Source organism: Miscanthus floridulus, chromosome 15 (assembly GCF_019320115.1).
Source record: "Miscanthus floridulus cultivar M001 chromosome 15, ASM1932011v1, whole genome shotgun sequence".
Classification (NCBI taxonomy): Eukaryota; Viridiplantae; Streptophyta; class Magnoliopsida; order Poales; family Poaceae; genus Miscanthus; species Miscanthus floridulus.
In genome coordinates, this window is record NC_089594.1 from 47593121 (window position 1) to 47617493 (window position 24373).

Sequence of the window (24373 nt, forward strand, 5' to 3'; positions counted from 1 at the left end):
TATCGTATAGAGTTAGCCACTGAGCGGGGTTAGCCTTTTCATCATAGGTGTTAACACCAAGAACCTTGAAACCCACATTCCATCGAATGGCTCAGAGCCTTTTCGTGAAAGGGCGAAGTCCTGATGCGCCGGTGGGAAATGGCGCTTGACGGGTACCAAATCCCTCATGTTCAGTGTTGAATTGCTGACGATTCTCCATCTCTACTTAGTAGCATGTGGACCTGCTATTTTTGATGTGGCCACAGACATATATGTTGGCGTTGATGTGGTCATGAAGGTCGTGAGGGGGTTGATTGACCTCCTAGTTGTAGTTGTTGCCCCAACCTCCATGGGGGTGTGGTGGGTGGGCATCGTGGCGTGAATGAGCTTCATAGTTGCCTCTGGATCCTCTATAGAGGTAGGGACCTCTAGCCTAAGGTCGAGGGCCCTCAGTGCCATGATGCTGGCCTCCTCTGTCGCAGCGAGAGCGGCGGCTATGAGCTGATCCCGTGGAATAAGATGGGGTGTCGTTCCAGAACTCGTTGACTTGGACTTGCACTGCTATGATATGTGCTTAGACCTTCTCAACCTCTGGAGTGTGAGGGAGTTTGTCAAGCTCATTGAAAGCGATGGCTAGATTGGTGCTTGGAGTCTGGTAGACTGGCTGGTCACCCACCATGTCAAACGCCTCCACCATATTACGTTGATGGCGGGGCAAGCTGCAACCATCATCGTTGGCCCCTTAGGCTTCTTCTTCATCTCAGCGATGTTGGTGATCGACATTCTTCACTAGACGAGCCTCACGCTCTTCAACGGTTTCGTCATCCTTGGTGATGCTTTCATGGCTGACATGGAAAATCATGCCCCTGAACCCCAGAGGGAAAGTAGGGCAGCTTGATACAGTCTTGGTTGAGCCCTCAGAATAATTGTTAGGGCTCTCATTCAAAATGTTGTGGAGAGATTTAGTTAGAAGAGAGGGATCATTCTAGAGCTGGCTAATAGCCACCATGTTGACCACAAACGTGGGTTGACCGGAGTCAGTCGGGTCGATCAAGTAGAGGTTGGTAACATGGTCACGCTTAGTGTGGTCGACAAAGAGGTGGTGGATGGTGTTCTGGTACGCATATCCCACACCCTCTAGCCCAAAGGGATAGGGCTTCGACGGGTCCTCCATCGGGGCCTCATAGTCGCCCAAACGTAGGTCGATAGCGGGAAGTGGTCGGACGTCGCACCATGCGCCCCTCTGGAGTGGGCGTGATCACCAGATCAAAATCTAGCCACCTTGAACGATGTGGCCGAGTAGGTCGCTCGGTTGTAGTGGCTTGGTGATCTTGGAGTATGGCAAATTCGTCGCTCGCTCTAGATTGATCTAAGACCAAATCCATGAGGAGCTGACATTCCATTAAGCGGTCTCTCGTGTCTTTGTGGATTGTATTGCATGTGATTAGATGAAAATAAGAGCTCGAGGGTAGGGTTACAGATCGGTTGTTTCTATCCTAATCGGTTTTACAAGATAGGAAGTTACAGATATTACGGGATCTGGCATATCCAAACAGGTTTCATAGACCATCAAAGATCTTCAAGCAATCTTGCGAGGCATGCCAACCTATGTCATGCCTCGCACAGCGTCGTCTTGTAGGCTAGGCCCATGTGCAGTCTTGTGGGTTGTACTTCCCCTAGCGGCTTGGCCCATGTATAGCCCTACTGGTATCGGGGGTTATACCCTAGATTTTCTCTAGGGAATCGGAAGTGGACTTGTCTAGATCCGGTGTAGATGATCGCATTGGTGGTGTTGAGGAATGGTCTTCCAAGGATGATGGGGGTATCATCTTCTTCTTCTCCCATGTCCAAAATCATGAAGTCGGCAGGGGCAAAGTGGTCGTGTATTCTTACCATAACATCCTTTGCTATTCCTTTCAGGAATCGAATTGATTGGTCCACCATCTACAACTGCGTATATATAGGGTACAAGGGTTCATTACCAAATAAATATTCATATGTTACCTTAGACATTATGTTGACACCCGATCCAATGTTACAGAAGATCTTGTGGAAGATTCTTTGTCCAATGGTACACTTGATCAGTCGGTACACCAGGATCATCCTTCTTGGCAAGGAATGGTGAAGTGAGGAGGTGGTCATACTCTGATCTGAGTGTATTGATTATGTTGATTGATTCTTCTTGTGGCTACCTAACCTTGTTCTTCCTTCTTTTTCTGTTGTTCTTCTTCTTAGTCACTATTGTCTCTTCGGATAGGTACGGTGTCTGCGGATGTCCAGGAGATTGTAGGATATGATTCTTGAAAGAAAACTTCTCCTTTATATCCTTGATTGTGAAGCAGATCTTTGCACTATCCATGTAGATGATGGCCTTTGCAGTCCTTAGGAAAGGTCAGGCCCAAGATGATGGGTGCCCTTTTATCTCCACCTATTTCTAAAACCACAAAGTCTATGGGAATATATGATTGTCCCACTCAAATAATGACGTCTTCAAGAACTCCCTTGGGGTAGCAGAGTGACTGATCTGCAAGCTACAAACACATATTTATGTACAACAAAGGATCTCCTAAAATTTTCTCATAGATTACCTTAGGCATGATGTTGACACTTGCTCCGAAGTCACAGATAGCTTCTTGGAAAATGTGAGGTCCAATGGAGATATGGATGATAGGTCTCCTAGGGTCACCTTTCTTGTCGGGTAGTGAATAATCTATCTACCTTCCCTCTGATGGTTGTGTGTAGTAGAAAGCTGCATTATGAATATCAACAAGATTTACAGTTTCTAGATCTTTTGTTTGCCCGAAAATCTTACCTTTGTTGGACGGAGGAACAACAGCCGCCAGGTGAGCTATTTGTGATTCTATCATTTTATTAAAGCTATGCTGGTTCTTAATGGCAGAAGCAAAGCTATCCATTCTATTACTTATATTTTCTAGATTTTATCATTGGTAGCTACCTTCTTAGATAATCCTTCCATGAGTCTAGATTGGCTAGCAATTAATTCTCTCAAGGGTGGTTAATTGAAGTTATTATAATTGTTACCTTAAGGGTTACCTTGGTAGTTATTTTGGTAGTTCGGCCTCTGTTGCTGGTTCTATCCTTGATTTTATTAAGGACAATAGTAGTTGTTGTTGACAAAGTTCACATCCTCATGAATTTTAGGGCAGTTGTTCCGTAAATACCCAGTGTTTCCACACTCTTCACATGTCATGCGGGAATCATGAATGTGCATCACTTCTTTCGTCTCATTAGCTCGGTCTTCGAGCTTCTTCATCAGCAAGTCCATCTTGGCAGATAGTGTAACACCCCGGGTGTTAGTCACAAGTTAAGTAGTGGATTTTGATTTAAGTAGGATATATCAAGCAATGATTATGATCTGTAGTTCATAATCTGGAAGTAATGATGAAGGTATTGAGGTCAAACCTATGAAAAGGAGCCCCAACTTGTACTTGGACAATACACTTTGCTTACATGTTGACCCTTTTCAAATGTAGGCTTGAGTAGTGTTCAACATGCCTCTTCCATGAGCATCACCTTAGCATCAATCCATCTTGACAATTGGAAAAGTTTCATGAAGTTTGGAATCAAAAGGTCACATGAAATGATAAGTTATAACCTTTCTTGAATTGCTTCATCAGGTGAATGGGAACATGGGATGTCGACCAAACCTTGCTACCTTGTCCAAATGACTCTAATTGAACTCTACAACAAAAGTCATGAAGGGTTCGTGTTGAGCAAATGTCAAGAAAATGCTTCTAAGTGTGGGAATAGCTAAACTTGTCCTTTTTCATGATATGGTTTTGACCTATGTTGACCAACTATTTGGAGTGCTCGCATGGAGTTGGACCTTAAACAAAAGTTGTAGTTTGAGTGGAGTAAAACAAACTTTATTTTTGGACCAAGACCTATTTCAACTCCTAAGTGGCTCAAACAGTGGTCTCAAGTTTGAATCAGCTGTTGTTTTTAGCCCCGGAAAATATTCTAAGTCTGAGATTAGTGGCAAGGATAGTTGGCATGTCGCGTTCTCATGTTTTCGTTAAGCAACTTGACTTGATCCCAAGATAAAAGTTGGAGTTTACATCTTGGAGAAGGACATACAAAAGGTTGGGAGCAGTTTGACCATGTTTGGACCAAGTAATTGGAGCACAAGCAGAGCAAGGCTTAAACCTCGTCAGGTCGTTGACAGTGTCAACTTGGGCCTTAATTAGCCGCTAATGGAGGACTCTAATTGTCAGACACCCTTCATAGGGTTGGAAGAGCAGCCAGAGAAGAGCAACTTTGCCTTAAGCCACCTAGGCCCTAATATGCTCAGAATATCCAGTAAAATGGCATCCAAGTCGGGTAGTCTCATGCATGCCAGCAATTCGATGGATTGATTTCGTGGTGTCCATGCGTTGTCCACGCCCCCACCATTGCGAAGCATTGCTGCCATGTGCCCCTACCTATCTATGTCAATGGGGAGTTACCGAGGACGCCCAGACTCACTCTCTGCCTCTCCCTCACTTGCTCTCACTTTCCCTGGCTCTCCCCCTTGCTCCATGGAGTGTGCGCACGGGCACGTCGAGCTCTGCCATGGCCACCACCGAGCAAGGCTCGCTGCCACCGCTGTGAGCCTCCTCTGTCCCAACTAGCCTCGCCTTCGCGTTCCTCGAGCCATGCCGTGCGCGTCGTGCCTCTCCTCTGAATGCCTCCACCACCATGCGCTGCTGCTGTCGGTGCCCACCCGGTCGTCGCCACCAGCACGCGTGGCCAGGCCATGTTGGGCCACTGTGGTGCAAACCATGGCTACTAGTGGATGCGTGTGGGTCCCTAGGTGCTCCACCGCCTCTTGCACGTCGCTAGAGCTCCACTAGCGCCCTGTCCACCGGAGCCGTCACCGGGCTGCCACCTATGCCCATGGCCAAGGAGCCACGGTCGGCCTCAGGCCAGGTCGAGGCCACCCACGGGCGAGGCCCATCGTTACATGACCGTGGCCCTTCCCCGCCGCTGTCGGCCACCGCTCGCCAAGACCGACCGGCCCGGCAGCCGCCTCTGCTCTGCCCGACGAGAAGAAGAGGGACCTCTGGCAAAGAATTTGAAGAAAGGAAAGGGCCTAACTGCAAAGTTGTTGACTCATATGAGCAGTGCCTAGAAGGACCTATTCGCTGAAGTCTGTTTTTGTGAAAGTTTAGGGGCCTCGGTGAAAATCTGTTTTCCTTTTTATGGTGGACATTTTGGAAAATCATAGAAAAATCATAAAATAGCAAATGAATACTTTTTGGAATCCTTGAGAGTAGATCTATGCATTAAAGTTATAATATGATGTGTGTTAGTAGATGGTTTTTGCTGTTTTTATTTATCTATGTTAATTAGGGTTTTCTAGGAATAAATTTATATCTAAAGTTGTGGTGCTCCAATTGCTATACAATTTTTATGGTAGGCTACTGATGCTATGTGTGTACTATGGTAAAAATTTCATGTTCATTGGATGCAGTATGATTGAGTTATTGATTTAACTTGATTAATGCTTGATAAATGGTTTTAAATAGTTTATAAATAATTTATATATGCAAAAATATGAAATGTGGTTCGTTTGCCCTTGCATGGTGATATTGTAACCTGAGAAACCATAATATGGCTATACATTTATAGAAAATGATGATCTTTAGATTTATCTTGCTTTTACATGTTTTCTTGTAATAACAATTTATCTTTTTTATAGTAATTAAATTACAAACCTGAGCATGTGAAATTTGTGCAGTAGCCATGATTTGATAACATCTACTACTCATAAAAGTCTTAGCCCCAAACTAGTTGTTCTCATATAGTACTAAAAATAATACACATGTTGCATTATTAAAGTAGAGGATGAATGTTGTGAGTATATACATGTATGTATGGTCCTGTGTTGCTTCTAGTAGCTATTCCTGCATGCTATGATTGTTTGAATATGATTCCAAGACGTTTGAGGTAGCATATATGTCAAGAATATGTTAGTTTGTAGCAACTAAATGATAGATGAATGTAGTATACCTCTGTTGTTTGGGCTGCATGTACAGTTTTGGTTAAGCAATTAACTTCGTGGATCAAATGATGTTTTCTGTAAATGTGGTGAATACAAAAGTTGTATATAATTTCCTTATCTTGCTTATACTAAATTTTATAATTTTAGGCATGATGGTTTAGGAGTTATAGATTTTAGAAGTTTGTTGTCAGATTTTGCATGTTCTCTGGACAGATCTGAATGATTATATTGTTTGGCTTATTTAAACATGGAATCACGTGTTGGTGATAACAGAGAGTTGTAGTGCTTTTCATAAGCTTTCTAGAATGTTTAAGATCACTGCTTTTAGTAGTCTAGAGCTCTAGTTATTGCTGTTCAAAGTAAAATGACAAATTCTGTCCAAATCTAGACAGAGATGCTTTATTGGTGTTGTTTAACCTTGTTAACTGTAGAATCATCTTAAGATGATAATAAGAAAGTTATAGACAACTTAATAAGATTTATATAAAGTTAAGGATCATGCTTGTTGGATGAATGTAACTTGAGATATGCATTTATTCACTGTGTACGAATATGTAACATAGATCATTAATTCTCTTAATCTTGTATTCATTCTTGTCTCTCCATTTACATTGTCAATGCATCGATCCAAACAAGGACAATATGTGCCAAGTTATTATGTTTAGAAAATTGTAGAAATTTTAGCACAAAATCAAATAGCACAAAAATTGAGGGTTAAAATTATACAAACCCAAGAATTGAGGAGACAAATATAAACCTATTCCTCAAATAAAACTTATTTTGTATTTCCTCCCTTTCAAATTATATTAAATTATAAGACGTTTTAACTTTTCTAGAAACATTATTTTAACTATATATCTAGAGTAAGTACATAACAAAAGCTATATTATACCTAGAAAAGTCAAAACGTCATATAATTTATAATAGAAAGCAAAGGAGATAATTTCCCTGGTTTTGGGCCCTTTCTCAATTATTAGTTCACTTGACATTCAATATTTAATGACCGTTTGTTAAATTCTGCCACTCAACCCTGAGAACGATTTGAGCACGGAGACGATATAATTCCACAAAACCCTTGCCCACGTATGACCAAACTTGTTACTACTAATGGGACTTTGATGCCATCTTATTACGCAACCAAAACATGCATGTAGCAATTCAGGATTTTAAATGCAACGGCAGTTTATGTACGAACTGTAACTTGCTGTACAGCGTAAAGTTTGCAATACTATCACAGGTTCGATCGGTTTCCATGAATACCAACTGTAATGTACCCAGCTCCATGCAACTTCGTTGCGCCTACATGCTGGATCTCTACCGTCAACCACGTACAGCTTTTGTCTACGCTATTTTACAGGTGGAAGTTATTACAAGCATTCGTGGCGACGTCAGAAAAGACAGTGAAGTTTCCAGGTGTAGTGTATTGCCCGGGGAGGGCTGGTCCTGCTGCCGGCACGGGAGGGCCGAAGTTGAAGGGGTGGTTGAACATGCAAGCTGGCCCATACTTGCAAAAACCATAGCGGCCATAGTACGTGCACACAGGTTGATCCTGTAACACAAGGCAAAAATAAAATAAACTTAACCAGAATCATATTTTTAAAACGGTTTGCCAAGCCTGGCAGAAGTTAATAGTAGTAACAAATAAATCATTTGCAACAAGCTTATACATTTCTTTTGTAGACTGCAAATCTTTTGTCTAATCGTCTAACAAAAGCGAACTGTCCTATGAAGGTGACGAGATGTCCCCAAGCAAAATATGGAGACCATCTGTTCTTTCCTCTCCATGCAAGTGATCTATGTACTACAATATTAACAGGGGCAGCCTTAATGGGTAATGTAAAACGATTGGATAGGAACTCACAGGTTTGATAGGCAAACCGATGGGGCTAAGACCTGTTAGTGGTGCAGACTGGCGCGACCTTGGATGGTGAAATCTGCATTTCATCCTGTATTTACAGAAACCGCTCTTAATAAAATGCTGGCATTCAGGTTGGCCAGGTCTCTCGGGATACTCATCAGAAGGTGGTGGTTGATTTCCTGGTATATCTGCAGCCTTGTACATCGGGTGATTCATATGGGCAGCTGGAAAATGCGGAAAAGGGACACCAGGAGGGTAATATGGATTCAAAGGTACCTGAAACCAATATTCACACATCAAATAGTTATCCAAGAGAAAGCATGAATATCAAGCATACCAGGAACCGAACAGAATATTTCCACTTGGCATCACTATTCTGTTGGCATGATACTGAGAAATCACAATGGAAGTCAATACGAATAAACACACGCCAGCAAATGAACTAGCATGTTTGGTTCTTGATTTACCAAAAAGTAAATTAAGGACAACAAATACTAATATTATCCAATTCATGGCAAATGCTTAAGTGAAAGGCATTATTTTAATATGTGTACAAGTACCTGATGATACCCACTCCAGTCAGGAGATGGATACATTCCTTGAGGTGGAACCATCCCTCCACCGTATGACGGTGCTGGAGCTAGAAAAGGAACATGCTGTTCATTCAATGTTCTCTGGTCAGGCCATATCTGAAGGCTAGGCTGAGAGGATCCTTGGACATTTTGCAGTGGTGTATCCGCATTCTCATGTTGCAACCCTGGTTCTTTTGAAGGCGCGTTAGTAGGATCTGGGTGGTGAAACTTGCAGTTAGTCGCAAATTTGCAGCTCCCAGTGCGCATATAGTATGGGCACTCCTTTTCACCCTGCAACATTAAAACAACAGCTTATGCCTTCCATAATTCCATACAAACAATATTATCAAGTCGTCTGGTCGATCCTAGTCGCCATGGGACCAACCAGGCGACTAATCACAATTAGTCGTTGATCAGGGTGACTAGTCAACCCTGGTCGGTCCTAGTCGTCATATATATATATATATATATATATCAGGACTAACATACCAAATATATACTAATATAATCAAGCATGAAGATAACTCTACGGCGGTGGCTGCATGTAGGGTTCCAAATTGGGCTGAAAAACATGAAAGCCCAGATGCAGCACATGTCCTAAGCTCCCAGCAATTGAATTTCATTTCTGGTCATCCACCCCGTAGTCGTCCGACTAATCACGATTAGCCAACAACTAATTGGATGACCAGGAAACTAATCGGACTAATCGAGTCATAGCCCATAGTCCAGGATACCGACTAGGACAACTAATCGTGATTAATCGGACAATTAATTGCGATTAATGGATGACTTGATAACACTGCATACAAAGGTAAACTGAGTTGATAAGTGCATCCAAAGCTTTCAGTTTCATGTTAATTTGTGCCTGAATCAATTATCATGATTACACCTAGATATGATTTTGCACCTTGCAGTGGTATACTATTGTCAGGACAAAACAAAAATTGAAAATTTTGTATTTCAGCCAAATAAAAAACAAGATAGCTCAACTAAGTACCCACAATCTCCGCCACAGCTCCAGCACCAAGAATTTTAGAAGCTAAAGATGTTGTTTGAACCAAATCTCTGCCAAACAGGCCCTTAATTACACTGAAATGGACAAGTATATAAGCTGCACAAGTAATGAAAGACTCACTGGTCGCAGTGGAAGACCTAGAAAGTTCAGCTCAGCTTTTTCAACCTCTGTTTTCCCTTCTTTTCCCTCACGGTGGAGGTATTTGCAAGCTTTACCGAATTTGCATCCTCCAGGTGTTGAATAATACTGCAAGGAATATTGTGTTATACGTCAGACAGGTGAAGAATAACATTACCATGAAAGATCTAATACCTAGCTCATGCCTTAGATTTTACATATAAGATACATAAGCATCAGTTTATGCTATGCAATACTATCAGCTGATACAGTGATACCGGTCACCTATGTTACCCAGCTACAGCAGGTAAGGGTCGAATCCCGTATCGGATACAGGTGTGTGGTGGATTACTTGCAGTGATATGTACCGTATGTGTACGATACGGCCCTGTGTGCAGGGAGCCAGAGAAGATAGAGCACGAACTAGGCCACTGCTTCACGGCACCCGCCGCCGCTAACCAATCTGCTATGTGAGTGAGGAGAGCAAAAAGAAGATGCTGCTGCTGAGGATTAGTGTGGGTGAGCCATGGGGATGCTCTGCTGCTGCAGAGGGAGTCAGCAGCGGCAGCGGCTGTGGCTGGTAGTCAGTGGGGAGCTGGAGAAGACTGCTAAGGCTGCTAGCTTATGTTCTCGTGGGGGTGAATGGTTGAGGGCTAGTTGCCTAGGCTCAAGGGAGAGGGTTGGTGGGCCTTTAGTTCATTTATGAGCTGAGAATGTAAGTGTGGCATGGTGAAGTGTATTCACATGTGTATTTTCTATGATATATACTTTGTCCAGTGTGACTTCGGCACTACTACTCGGGAGGAGGAAGATGTTAGTTTGGAAGGTCAAGTAGTGCCTAGGAAGGATACCTTTCGATATTTAGGATCAATGCTACAGAGGGACGGGGATATTGATGAAGATGTTAGCCATAGAATCAAAGCAGGGTGGATGAAGTGGCGGCAAGCGTCTGGTGTCCTATGTGACAAAAGGGTACCACAGAAGCTAAAAGGCAAGTTTTATAGGACGGCGATTAGACCTGCTATGTTGTATGGTGCAGAATGTTGGCCTACGAAAAGACGACATATTCAACAGCTAAGTGTCGCGGAAATGCGTATGTTGCATTGGATTTGCGGTCATACAAGAAGGGATCGAGTTCGGAACGATGATATACGTGAGAGATTAGGGGTAGCGCTAATTGAAGAAAAGCTTGTCCAACACCGGTTGAGATGGTTTGGACATGTGCAACGGAGACCTCCAGATGCACCGGTGCGTAGTGGAATCCTAAGTCAGGATAGTAACGTGAAGAGAGGCAGAGGAAGACCGAAGTTGACTTGGGTAGAGGCAATAAAAAGAGACTTGAAAGGATGGAATATACCCAAAGACTTAGCCTTAGATAGGAGTGCTTGGAAGACAGCTATTCACGTGCCTGAACCTTGATTGCTTCTGTTGGGTTTCAACTCTAGCCTACCCCAACTTGTTTGGGACTTAAAGGCTTTGTTGTTGTTGTTGTTGTTGTTGTATACTTTGTCCAGATTAACATCTTTATTAGCATGTATACATTGTGTTTGTCTTTAAAATTACAATGAGGCATTGACCTGAAGGCATCATTTCAATGATCCTGTCTCCAATTAAACTGATGCTGCTTGTTTTTTGCAGCCTACATGCAAACGTATAATCACAATATAATTTGTTGTTCCTGCTATTATATGTCAATTATTATTTTCTTTTAAAAAATAATAAAACATATCCATGTATTTTTTTTATAATGGCATATCCATGTATCCATATCAGTCTGATACCTGTGCTCCATTGCTGATCACAACTAATTTTGCAACAAAAAAGAAGTGCATAACAGGAAAAAAATGCTCAACTAGAACAAGCATTGCATCAAAGTACACATAACAGAAAAATTAATGTACAAAACAAGGAAGTTCCTGAAATTAATACAAAAAAAAAACAGGTGGGGGAATTTCCCCACTGAGCCCTAAAAAAAAAAGGAAGTTCCTGAAAGCCACTGTAGTTACACCCCCATGTTTTAAAGGCGTCGCCTAGGCGACGCCTAGGCGTCCAGGCGTACCTAGCTCGCCTTGGGAAACAGTGGCGCCTTGTCGCCTAGGCGTCCAGGCGTACCAAGCACTCGCCTGGACGCCTAGCCGCCTTTAAAACATGGGTTACACCAGTGTGGACTGTGGAGGATAAGCTAGCCTGAGATGAAGCCATGAAGTTGGTTTTCAGCAGTGTTACCTGGACAACAGTGTCTTATATTTTTTTGCCAAGTCAGACAACCCTGCACCTGTGTCAGATTCCAACACCCATGTCGGATACCAAGTGCAATTTGGCGTGTCTCCAAAATATCTCCGAATCAGACACCCGCACCCGAAATGGACACCAACACCTACACGGTGTCCATGTAACCCTGGTTTTCAGACAGAAATGTGCAAAGAGATGGAATGGTATCCACCTACTCGATTTGGTTCAAGATGGCTCATGGTTCAAGACAGAGGACACCACTGGCTTGACCTCAGGGAGCTGGTTCTCAGCACCAATACCAATTGAATCTTAACATATGTTATCATTAAGGCATTAATGGTTTTTTTAGACAAAAGAAAAGAGAAAACATTCAAAAGCTTTTCAGTGCAAGTTAATCACAGAAAATCAACAAACTATCACCGTGATGAAAGGTTACAAACCTTGCATTCCTCCTGAGCGTTGCCTTCTGCAAAGGTTTCCTTTCTTTTATCTTTAGCACCCTTCAGAATCTCAAAAGTTGGTAGGGAACAATCAGGTGGCAGTAGAACAAAGGATTTACAAAAAATAAAATAGATAAAAAATTATCAATTTATAAACCTTCCATTTACAGGGTTTTGGTTAAGAATGAATGTGTACATATCATCATGCGAGTATAGTATAATAAAAAGTTGGTTCAATAGCTGTAAGTTTAAATCAAAGGCACTGCCAAGAATGGAGTTGCTCTAAGGGCATGTACAATGCAAGATGCTTAGACACAGGTGCTTAGGGAGACAGAGCATTGTCATATCACTAAGCATTGGTATAGAAGTTCATTCCTACAATGCTAACAGGTTCTTAGATAAGCTTAAACCAATATGTTAACACACATTAAGCATTGATGCTAACTTAAGCATTTTATCCATCTTTTAAGAATCAGGTGCTAATGGTTGAAGAAAAAGGTTTTTTTCGAGCACCTCCATTGTACATGCTTCAATATATCCTCGCTGAGAGAACATGAATTAACATGTTTTCTGGGAATGCAGGATGTCACAATACACTAGATAGTTGATATAAGGCCCTCCATCCTAACAAAAGATGCTTAAGAACTAACTGTATGCACCCTGTGTCACACTGGCCTGTGGAAGACCAAGAAATTGCTAAAGGGATTGAATGCATAATCCCTAACCTTTTGGGTTGTGACATTTGTCTCGTCTAACTTCATAAAATAAATTCCCTTTTCAGGTTCTTCACAAATCTGCCAACATAAGATATGAGAATTTAAGTACCAAAACGTAATTACATCTACTAAGCAATCTCGAGCAGTATTCATAATATCCATGACATAACCTTTTCCTTTGGCTCTAGTTTCCCCCTTTTCATATCAATAACCTGCAACAGGTAAAGACATATAGTTAAACGTAAAAAGTGGAGTTCAACAAATGCGGAAGAAGTGTGGCCTTTTAAAGTTAGTAATGAAAGCAAAGCAACAGGCATTTCACTGGTTCATCAGCATGTACAGCGCAATAATGCTGGTAAAGAACACAGCTCACAAAGATCAAGAACTTAATCATTAAATTAATATGCTAAAAGAAAATACTGACTTCATATGACATCTTCCTATGATTTTCCGAGTTAGATAAGCTCCCCTTGTCATCAAAGCCCTGCAGAAAAATCCAGCATTTTAAAATTCTACAACACAAACTCAAAAAGGCAAAAGAATAACTATCGACTAGTAAATCAATAACAAGTCCAAGAACTGATGAATCAATAAGTTTGATACATGACTACACAAAAATGATTGCATCCTATGTTTTCAATAGCAATAGACTCAGACATGCCTATGCAGTTGCTTGAAAGCAAGCCCGTACATTATTTGTCACAAGGAAAACAAAAACAAAAGAAAATTGGAGGAGGTTGGCATCATTTGTCATACAATGCTGATAATCTCAAACCTGCACATTTCATTGGGCAAAGTGGGGATAGATGCCTATTAACTTGGAATGCACCCACTGCATTGACTCTTTGTTTCTTTATCTTTTCACAACGTCGTGTACAAAGCAAAAGGTTAACTCACCATGGAATCCGAAATGCCTGGAACAAGGCCTTCGTATTCTTCTCTAGGAGCCTGGTTGAAAATTAAATAGATAATAAGAAAGAACAATCAAAGTTTATTCAAAGGCTAGAAATGTAGAATTATAAATGCAGATATGGCCAGTTTATTACAAAGAACTATGATCATCAAAGTGGAAACTGAACATGTCACTGATCATCAGCGCATTGTTTGACAAACATCCATGAAAATTTCAAAATATAAACCTTGAACCTTACAAAAGTGGACTATAATTTGTATCTACAAGTTATAACTCCAATTATGGCCATGCAGCACTGACCACGAAGCGCATAAACTGTTTCAGATGCTGAATAAGCATATTATAATTAGAAGATTAAAACAAAAACATACCAAACAATAACCTATAGGATACAACCCAAGTCCCAAGCATATAAGAAATGTCCACATTTTTGTGAACAAGTTTTAAAGTCAGGTTAGGTTATATTGAATTTGTTGGCAATTCTTGAAACAAGTAAAATGTCCATAAATTGTTGGTAATTCATAGTTTGGGTTTGGTTGACGAATTAGTATATCACATACGATTCATGAGTTTCAAACAGTCCCTACAATACTACCCTATGAAGATAGAACCAGAAAAGCTACTTACGAGAATACCTAATAATCGATGAAGGCAGCATGGAACAAGGCATCTTAAATTAAAGAAAACACAGAAAAATATTTAACAGGTGACCACATGTAGGCTCAGTGCTATTACACTTCATTTGCATAGAATCAATCCTACTTTTCACTTGTCTGTAATGAATTGGCTCAATAGTTTATAGTCTGGTCCTTCTACTTAGTTTTTGTGTAGTGGCGCTGCTTAGTTAGATCTTGGTTAACTGCTCTGTAAGTGTCCCTCTGTACCCCCCCCCCCCCCCCCCCTCTTTTGTTTTAATATATTTGGTGCTTTGCTGGGGAGCTTTTGCTCCACAGTTTCTTTTCAAAAAAAAAAGAATAAGTGGAAAACCAGAAATCAGTAGTCAATGACACATTCAAAGAATTGGAAACATTATTAAAAAATCTCACGCCATCAGGCTACCAAAAAAACATGTTCATCAAGCAGATATCCAATTTGAGTTACAAAATGTTTTCTTATTCCGGTACAATCAGCAATTTCATTTTGTTTTTCTTTCACTGGGGGGGAGGGGGGAGGTGTGGCGCTGAAGACAATTTAAGTGGATGATACTCATAGTAGTATGGTAGGTTGTAAAGGGAGATAAGGACACTAGGTCCAAGGCTAGCCTGTACATCTTCAAATGAAAGAACATATATGAAGACCCTGTGTTTCTTCAGATCGAATGCAGTAATGGTGTGTTCCATGCCCTGAGATCGTCATCCGAAAACATGGACCAGGGATGTGAAGACCCTGTGTTTCTTCAGAGCGAATGCAATGGTGGCGTGTGATTGATAAGTCTCATGTGTGGCTGGTCTTTGTGGGGCTGTGATGCTCACATGGTCCTTGTGGCTGTTTTTCTGTTTTTAGGACAGCATCTTAGACTAGAGGACAGCATCTTAGCTAGGACAGCATATTAGCATCTTAGACTAGCATCTTGGCATATGCTTGGCTGGCTAGCAGCCTATAAATATGTAACCCCAACCCCTCAGGTTGGTATGGCATTTGTGTGAGCTTGTGTGAGAAATAGACAAGAAAATTGCCCCAACTCCTAGTGTCATCCTCTCTCGATGAGAGTGAGAATTCTCCTACTACCAAGAGTGAGAATTCAGGAACTAACAACTGGTATCAGAGCCGTATTATCCTGTAGCCTGAGCATCTCTTGCTCATCTTCTCTCCCAGCCCCACAACAGCCCCAGCTGTTGGCAGCAGCAGCTCCTCCGGCCGCTCCTATTCACTCCTCTCCCAACTCGTCTGAAGCAGCCCTCTCCCCACGCAGCAGCCCCCCAGTAGCGCGTCATGTCCGCAGGGCAGTCTCAGCACTCGGTCGCCTCGAGCACGCGGCGTCGGCAGGAGGCCGAACTTGCCGCGGCAGAGGAACGCGAGCGAGCGGCGGCAGAGACCGCTGCAGCGGCGGCAAGGGCGTCGAGGCTGGCAGCGGCGGAGCTGGCAGCAGCCAGAGCGGAGGCGGAAGCAGCGGCGGCGGCGAATGCAGCGCGTGCGGCAGCGGCGGAGGTCGAGGCTCTGCGCGGCAGCATCGGCAGCTCCATTTCCGCTGACGACACCGCCGACGCGGACCTCGAGCTGCTAGAGAGGGAGGCAGCGCGAGCGCGGGCGGCGCAGTGGGCAGCCGCGCACGTCCACGAGCGTGGCGGCAGCCCAGACAGGCGCGGACGCGCTAGCGGCGCTCCTGGAGGCGCGCACGGCGGTGGCGCTCCTGGGGCAGCCGCGCACGCCCACGAGCGCGACGGCAGCCCAGACAGGCGCGGACGCGCCGGTGGCGCTCCTGGAGGAGGCGCGCACGGCAACAGTGGCGGACGGGTCGATGGAGAGCGCTGCCTTCACAGGCAGCGTGGTTCTCTCTCCCCGGATCGGTACCGACGGGTCGATGGAGAGCACGGCCTTCACAGGCAGCGTGGCTCTCTCTCCCCGGATCGGTACCGTGGTTACCACGGGCTCCAGGCTGTTGTCAGGGACGTCGGTCCCGGCGGTGGGTGGCCTACCCTCACCAAGACCAACTACGTCAAGTGGGCTGCGGTGATGAGGGTAAAGCTCCAGGTGCGGCACATGTGGGAGGCAGTCCGATATGGCGATGTCGACTACGACCTAGATCGACGGGCGCTGGATGCTCTCATCGCTGCAGTCCCGCCCGAGATGCAGTTCTCGCTTACCAGCAAGCGGACTGCCAAGGAGGCTTGGGACGCCATCGCTGCGGCACGCATCGGCAGCGACCGTGCCCGCAAGTCCACACTGCAGGCACTTCGCAAGGAGTGGGAGAACCTGGCCTTCAAGCCAGGTGAGGACGTTGATGACTTTGCTCTCCGTCTCAACACTCTGTTGCAGAAGATGGTGCAATTCGGCGACGACACTTACGGCGAGGAGAGAGCTGTCGAAAAGCTCTTCCGCTGCGTCCCCGAGAAGTACAAGCAGATGGCTCGCTTGATCGAGTCTCTGCTGGATCTCTCCACGATGTCGACCGAGGAGGCGATAGGTCGCCTCAAGGTCGTCGACAGCGATGAGCCACAGTCCCTCTCGGGGCCCATCACCACTGGCGGGAAGCTCCTCCTCACTCGGGAGCAGTGGCTTGCCAGCCAAGGTGACCGGAGGAAGGGGGAGCCTTCTTCCACGACAGGCGGCCGCAAGCGTGGCAAGCCACGCAAGGCGCGCAGAGACGCCCAGGCCGGGGCGCGAGGACGTGCCGAGGGTGATGCCCGCGGAGGCGCCCAGGGCGGCGCCGTCGGCAGGCACAAGCCGGCACGAGACGACGCCTGCCGCAACTGCGGCCAGCTTGGCCATTGGGCCAAGGACTGTCGACAGCCACGACGCGGCCAGGCCCACGTCGCACAAGCGGAGGAGGAGCCGGCTCTGTTCATGGCACATGCCAGCATCGAGCTACCTCCAGCGGCACCGGCCGCAGCGGCTCTCCTCCACCTTGACGAGCCAAAAGTACACGCCCTCCTCGGCGACAGCTCCGGCAACGACAAGACTGACGGGTGGTGCCTCGACACCGGCGCCACCCATCACATGACCGGTCGACGGGAGTTCTTCACCGAGCTTGACTCTAGCGTCCGAGGCTCCGTCAAGTTTGGGGATGCCTCCGGCGTGGAGATCAAGGGCGTCGGCTCCATCATCTTCACCGTCGTGTCTGGTGAGCACAGGCTGCTCACCGGAGTCTACTACATCCCCGCGTTGAGGAACTCCATCATCAGCTTGGGACAGCTGGATGAGAACGGTTCGCGCGTGGTGGTTGAGGACGGAGTCATGAGGATTTGGGATCGTCGTCGTCGCCTTCTTGCCAAGGTCCTTCACTTTGAGGCCCTGAAGCGGCTCAGTGCCACGGAGATGGTGTGAGGCCTGTCGTGCCTCGACCATGTGGAGCAGCTCTGCGACGTCTGCGTGTTGACGAAGCAGAGGCGACTCCCCTTTCCCCAGCGGGCGAGCTTTCGAGCCAAGGAGAGGCTCGAGCTCGTGCACGGGGACTTGTGTGGCCCGGTGACACCGGCCACACCGGGAGGACGACGCTACTTCCTGCTGCTCGTCGACGACCTCTCCCGCTACATGTGGGTGATGATCCTCGGCAGCAAGGGAGAGGCTGCGGACGCCATCAGATGCGCGCAGGCTGCTGCGGAGGCGGAGTGCGGCCGCAAGCTGCGCGTGCTGCGCACCGACAACGGCGGCTGAATTCGCGTCGTACTGCGCTGACGAGGGCATTCAGCGCCACTACTCCGCGCCGTACAGCCCGCAGCAGAACGGCGTCGTCGAGCGGCGCAACCAGACGGTTGTGGGGATGGCTCGGGCCCTCCTCAAACAGAGGGGGATGTCGGCTGTCTTCTGGGGAGAGGCGGTGGTGACGGCCGTCTACATCCTCAACCGCTCGCCTACCAAGGCGCTCGATGGCAGGACGCCGTACGAGGCTTGGCATGGGCGCAAGCCGGCGGTCTCCCACTTGCGGGTCTTCGGCTGCCTCGCGTTCGCCAAGGAGCTTGGCCACATCAGCAAGCTCGACGACAGGAGCACTCCGGGAGTGTTCATCGGCTACGCGGAGGGCTCGAAGGCCTACTGCATCCTCGACCCAAAGACACAGCGTGTGCGCACGGCGCGCGACGTTGTGTTCGACGAAGGGCGAGGATGGGCGTGGGACAAGGCGGTGGACGATGGCTCGGCTCCGACGTACGACGACTTCAATGTCGAGTACGTCCACTTCGAGGGAGCTGGGGGAGTAGGCAGCTCTTCTTCGGCGAGCGCGTCTACCCCAGTCCCCGAGCCTCCACCGACCCCGGCGCCTGCTACTCCGACAGCACCACGCTCTCCAGCCAGGACCTCGGCTGCGATGAGTTCTTCGCCGGCTTCACCACAGCCGGCAACGCCACGCACTCCAGCACCGACAGGCACCTCTCCGGGCACGTCTACTCCAACACCAGCTCGTGTCGAGCACAGCCCGGTTGAGCTCGCTACTCTGCTCTCTCACGACGAGGAGCGCATCGACGCGTACCACGACGGAGAGCCGTTGCGGTACCGTACGATGGAGAACCTTCTCGGCGACCAGTTGGTGCCGGGACTGGTGCCTCACGACCTGGAGGACCTGGAGGCGCAGTTGCACCTTGCATGTGACGACGGCGAGCCTCGGTCGTTCGCAGAGGCCGAGAGACACGCGGCATGGCGCGCCGCAATGCAGTTGGAGATGGATGCGGTTGAGAAGAACCACACCTGGGAGCTTGCTGACCTTCCTCGTGGCCACCGCGCGATCACCCTTAAGTGGGTGTACAAGCTGAAGAGGGATGAAGCCGGCGCCATCGTCAAGCACAAGGCTCGCTTGGTGGCACGAGGTTTCGTGCAGCAGGAGGGGGTCGACTTCGACGACGCCTTTGCTCCCATGGCACGGATGGAGTCCGTGCGACTCCTCCTTGCGCTAGGTGCCCAGGAGGGCTGGCGTGTTCATCACATGGACGTCAAGTCAGCGTTCCTTAACGGCGACTTGAAGGAGGAGGTCTACGTGCACCAGCCGCCGGGATTTGCGATCCCCGGCAAGGAGGGCAAGGTGCTCCGCCTGCGCAAGGCCCTCTATGGCTTGCGGCAGGCACCGAGGGCGTGGAATGCCAAGTTGGATTCCACGCTAAAGGGGATGGGCTTCGAGCAAAGCCCGCACGAGGCGGCCATCTACCGACGGGGCAATGGAGGAAATGCCCTGCTGGTGGGTGTCTACGTCGATGACTTGGTGATCACCGGCACCAAGGATGCGGAGGTGGCGGCATTCAAGGAAGAGATGAAGGCCACCTTCCAGATGAGTGACCTGGGGCCTCTCTCCTTCTACCTTGGGAATCGAGGTACACCAGGATGACTCTGGGATCACGCTTCGATAGACCGCCTACGCTAAGCGCGTCGTTGAGCTAGCTGGGCTCACCGACTGCAACCCAGCTCTCACTCCGATGGAGGAGAGGCTGAAGCTGAGCCGCGACAGCACGACAGAGGAGGTGGACGCTACGCAGTACCGGCGTCTTGTGGGGAGCCTTCGCTACCTCGCCCACACACGGCCGGACTTGGCATTCTCCGTCGGCTACGTTAGTCGGTTCATGCAGCGACCGACGACGGAGCACCAGCAGGCTGTGAAGAGGATCATCCGCTACGTTGCGGGGACTCTCGACCACGGCCTCTACTACCCGAGGTGCCCTGGGGCGGCACACTTCGTCGGGTACAGCGACAGCGACCACGCCGGCGACATCGACACCAGCAAGAGCACGAGCGGGATCCTCTTCTTCCTCGACAAGTGCCTTGTTAGCTGGCAGTCGGTCAAGCAGCAGGTGGTGGCCCTGTCCAGCTGCGAGGCCGAGTACATAGCGGCCTCCACCGCTTCGACTCAGGCGCTCTGGCTCGCTCGACTGCTTGGTGATCTCCTCGGCAGAGACACTAGAGCGGTGAAGCTCAGGGTGGACAGCAAGTCCGCTCTGGCGCTGGCAAAGAACCCCGTGTTCCACGAACGCGGCAAGCACATCCGGGTGAGGTACCACTTCATCCGAGGCTGTTTGGAGGAAGGGAGCATCAAGGCGAGCTACATCAACACCAAGGACCAGCTTGTGGACCTGCTCACCAAGCCCCTTGGGAGGATCAAGTTCCTTGAGCTCTGCTCCAGGACCGGGATGGTTCAACTCTCCCACAAGACGACGCACAAGACTTAGGGGGAGAATGATGGATAAGTCTCATGTGTGGCTGGTCTTTGTGGGGCTGTGATGCTCACATGGTCCTTGTGGCTGTTTTTCTGTTTTTAGGACAGCATCTTAGACTAGAGGACAGCATCTTAGCTAGGACAGCATATTAGCATCTTAGACTAGCATCTTGGCATATGCTTGGCTGGCTAGCAGCCTATAAATATGTAACCCCAACCCCTCAGGTTAGTATGGCATTTGTGTGAGTTTGTGTGAGAAATAGACAAGAAAATTGCCCCAACTCCTAGTGTCATCCTCTCTCGATGAGAGTAAGAATTCTCCTACTACCAAGAGTGAGAATTCAGCGACTAACAGCGTGGAGTTTCAATTCCTGAGATCGTCATCCCAAAACGTGGATCAGGGATGAAGCGAGTCAATGTATGGGTCGATGCTTGGGAAGGCAGTTGGGGCGTTGTCGTGATGACAACCAGGGCATTAGGAGCTATGAGGGCAAGTGGGTTGGTGAAGTTGACAAGGCTGCCAATGCAGAAGCCGAAGACAACCATTGCCATGGCAACGCAACAGCAGTGGCAGCCATTTCAGAGGTCAAGAGCTAGTACCAAAGGAATGAGGACAGAGGTGACTGATTTTGCCGTTCTCTGGTGCTAGATGATGGCTGGTGGCAAGAGATTTCAGGCAGCGGAGACAGTGCGCTTCAGGTAAGGAGAACCAAGGGAAGAGAGGTGGTGGTGGCTTGTTGGGTCTACATGTGGAGTCAAGGCTCAGGATTAGGGCCGTTTTTTGGGCTGAATGGGCCAGGAAATGAAAGCTCAATAGTGGTGTTGCCGTAAACGGCTGTAGTCTGTTTACATGCCGTTTAAACGCTACATGCTGACCAGCTGTTCCGTTTAATCGGCCGTTTATCCCGTTTAATTGACCATGTAGCCCGTTCAACTAGCCATGTAGCCCAAATAAAAACACTAAACAATAGGTGTCCAACTGCGTTTTCGAGAAAAATAGGTGTCCAACTGTGTACCATTTAGTGTTTAGGTGAACATTGCTCAATAGTTCGTCTATCCTTCAGTGCCTTTCAGGCTTTCCCATACTTTTATTTCATTATTTTAAAGCTGTGATGCAATAAAGAACTACTTAATTGTTGTATCCATGATTAACTGATGAATGAGGATCGTTCAACGGTCCCAAAAGTAATTGGTTCATGTTACAAGCATCCCAAAGAGATAACCCCCCCCCCCCCCCCCCTCGAACCAGGAATTTGGAAGGTCTCAATCTGTCAGTACCCATTCCTCAACCCCCATCATACCAGGAACCTCGTCGCACTGGCTGGGCTCAGATTTCAGGACTAGAAGCCTTTTCATGTCAGTTTGTTTGTTACAGATTCAACTGAACTATCTTCAATTAAAAGGAAAAGAACTATGGTGCACAAGACAACAAAATGGCATAGCACGTCCAAACATCACATTGGACCAATGCCAAAGAATCCAGAGACAAAACCAAAGCACAATTATGCCAATTGGGCAATTACTCAACTTTTTGAGATGAATTGCGACCTGGCTGAACTTGGGGGTAAGAACAAAGGAAGGTGGTACAAAAGATTTTGTATCCTATTCCAGGCACTTGTTTATCACACTAAGTGATGAGTGTACATCGTGTGAGTTCAATACTGGTTACTATACATCAGAATTGAATGAATGGGTGGAAAATCTAGCCTCTAGGTGCAAGGATATAGTACAAGCATATGCATATCACTAAAACACCTTCATATAAGCTGCAAAAATGGAATTAAAGATGCATTGGCCAATATATAAAACCCAACATCCAACCTGATCTCTAAACAACATATAGAAGTCGAATTAGAAATGCATTCAGATGCCTCGAGCAGGGGAGGAACTTCCTTGACTTGAGGCAAACATGGGCAGTACACTCCTCCTCACCTTTGTAACATCCATTATGTTCCTGGCTCGACAGGGGTCGAGAAACCAGGTCGAGGAAACTACTTGCTAGAGGTTTTTACAAGGCAGGATGGAAAATGACCCTGCGTACCCGGGTCTGGGTCAACGTTTTGGGTCAAGTATGCTTGAAAGTTTAAACTATGTAGCCCTTTCCTTCTTAGGGCATGTTCGGATTGTCCCCTTAGTTTGCCACACCGTAGTTGCGGCAAGCCAAAAATACAGAGAGCATTTTGTTCGCCAGAGATTTGGCACAGATTGCTGCTAAAAGCAGAAGGAAAATCTGTGGTATGCCAGACTTATGGCGAGCTTAGGAAAGCCATCCAAACACAAAGCGAAGCTTTTGTAGCAACCTGTGGTCAGTTGTGGAAGCAATCCAGATCCTTAATCCATTGATTTTTTTGTTCTGTCTGACCTGTGCCGAGTTTACTGCTAAGCTCAGCCACTGTCGTCAAGGAACAACTACATGGGTACAGCATACTCTAACTGACTCCCTAACCAGCCTGCATTCACCCACTCCCGACATAACAACCAAACCACAAAAAATCGTGCATTCACAACAAGCACAAGAAAATACAAGTCTCCATTCAGACGTCTTCCACAGTATGAGGGAGTTGCCAAATTTAGATAAACATGCACGCACAAAAAGCAGCAGGAACACATCACACATGCAGCAGCAAGAGTAGAAGGGCCAGTCACCTGATCATCATCAGGAGACGATGCTTTATTGCTGCTGCTGTTGCTCCCACTGCCTCTCACCTGCATACACATCCGCGAGGGTCACAACCACACGGAGCAAACAAAATAAAACAAAATTTGCCTACTTTCTAAGTACCCTTGCCACAAGCACAAACGACCAAACCCCAACTCGCCATCACAAGAACCACACCAACCCCCCAGAAAAAAAAAACCCCAAAAATCCCACCGAAAACAGGAAAAGAGCTTTATTACTATTTATTACTAGGCCAGCCCAAATCCAAGGCACCGGCACATACCCTACTACTCTTCTTCTTCCTCGCAGGGTGGTTGAACTTGCACTTGATCCCGAAGCGGCAGGTGCCGAACTTGAGGTAGTAGCTGCAGTCCGGCTCTCCGGGCCGGCGCGGGAACCGCACCTTCACATCCACTGCCCCCGTCGGCGCCGGCGCCTTCTCGTCGGCACCCTCATCACCGACGACAAGGACGGCGGCCGTGATGGGGACTGGTACGGGGCCATCGTCCCAGCCCGATGGCTCGGGGAACCCGCCCCCGTTGCCGGCGACGGCGATGCCCAGGCCGGCGAGCTGCTTCTCGATCGCGTCTTCGTCGGCCGCGTCCCCGGCGCGTACGGAGGAGGGGGAGATCGAGGGAACCGGGGACGCCGCGGCGTCGGGGGACGGGGGCTTGGCGTCGGCGTCCGCCATTGGAGCCAGTGAGAGAGGAGAGAGGGGTGGTGATGGCGACGGTGATGGGGACGAGTGAGAGCAGGTGGGGAAGCAAAGCGAAGTGGGGGAAAAAAACCCTAGAGAGAGAGGAGTCTCGGACCGGGGACTGGGAGCGCGTCGGGGGAGAGGTAAAACGGTAAAAGAGAGAGGCACTCCTCTTTTACAGCGCCCTGTATATATCTGAAAATACCCGCTATGAGTTTCGGTACTTGCACTTTCAGAGCTACCTGCATTCATAGGAAGTGGCCCCCCAAGTTGGTTTTGATATTTTGAGGACACCCGAGTAGTGAGGTGTAAAAGCCCAGGAATGGGGAGCGGAGTAGCGCGCATGTGACGGAAGTCCAGTGCGTCTGACTAGCGTGC

The 24373-nt window shown here is 47.4% G+C and overlaps 1 protein-coding gene across 2 annotated transcripts; it reads right to left on the minus strand.

The window, feature by feature from the left end:
- Window positions 1–7105: 7105 nt before the first annotated feature.
- Window positions 7106–24148, minus strand: LOC136506775 (zinc finger CCCH domain-containing protein 65-like). Of its 2 annotated transcripts, none has more exons than XM_066501663.1 (11): window positions 23582–24148; window positions 23286–23345; window positions 13831–13881; window positions 13358–13417; window positions 13104–13145; window positions 12943–13011; window positions 12218–12286; window positions 9549–9674; window positions 8402–8704; window positions 7845–8117; window positions 7106–7532 (listed from the first exon to the last, which is right to left on the minus strand). In XM_066501663.1, the coding sequence occupies exons 1-11, from the start codon at window positions 23987–23989 to the stop codon at window positions 7335–7337; spliced, it is 1659 nt and encodes a 552-aa protein (XP_066357760.1). In that variant the 5' UTR covers window positions 23990–24148; the 3' UTR covers window positions 7106–7334. The 2 variants fall into 2 exon arrangements, with proteins under 2 accessions (XP_066357760.1, XP_066357761.1); XM_066501664.1 differs by having other exon boundaries at window positions 7107–7532; window positions 12218–12277; window positions 23582–24146.
- Window positions 24149–24373: the final 225 nt, after the last annotated feature.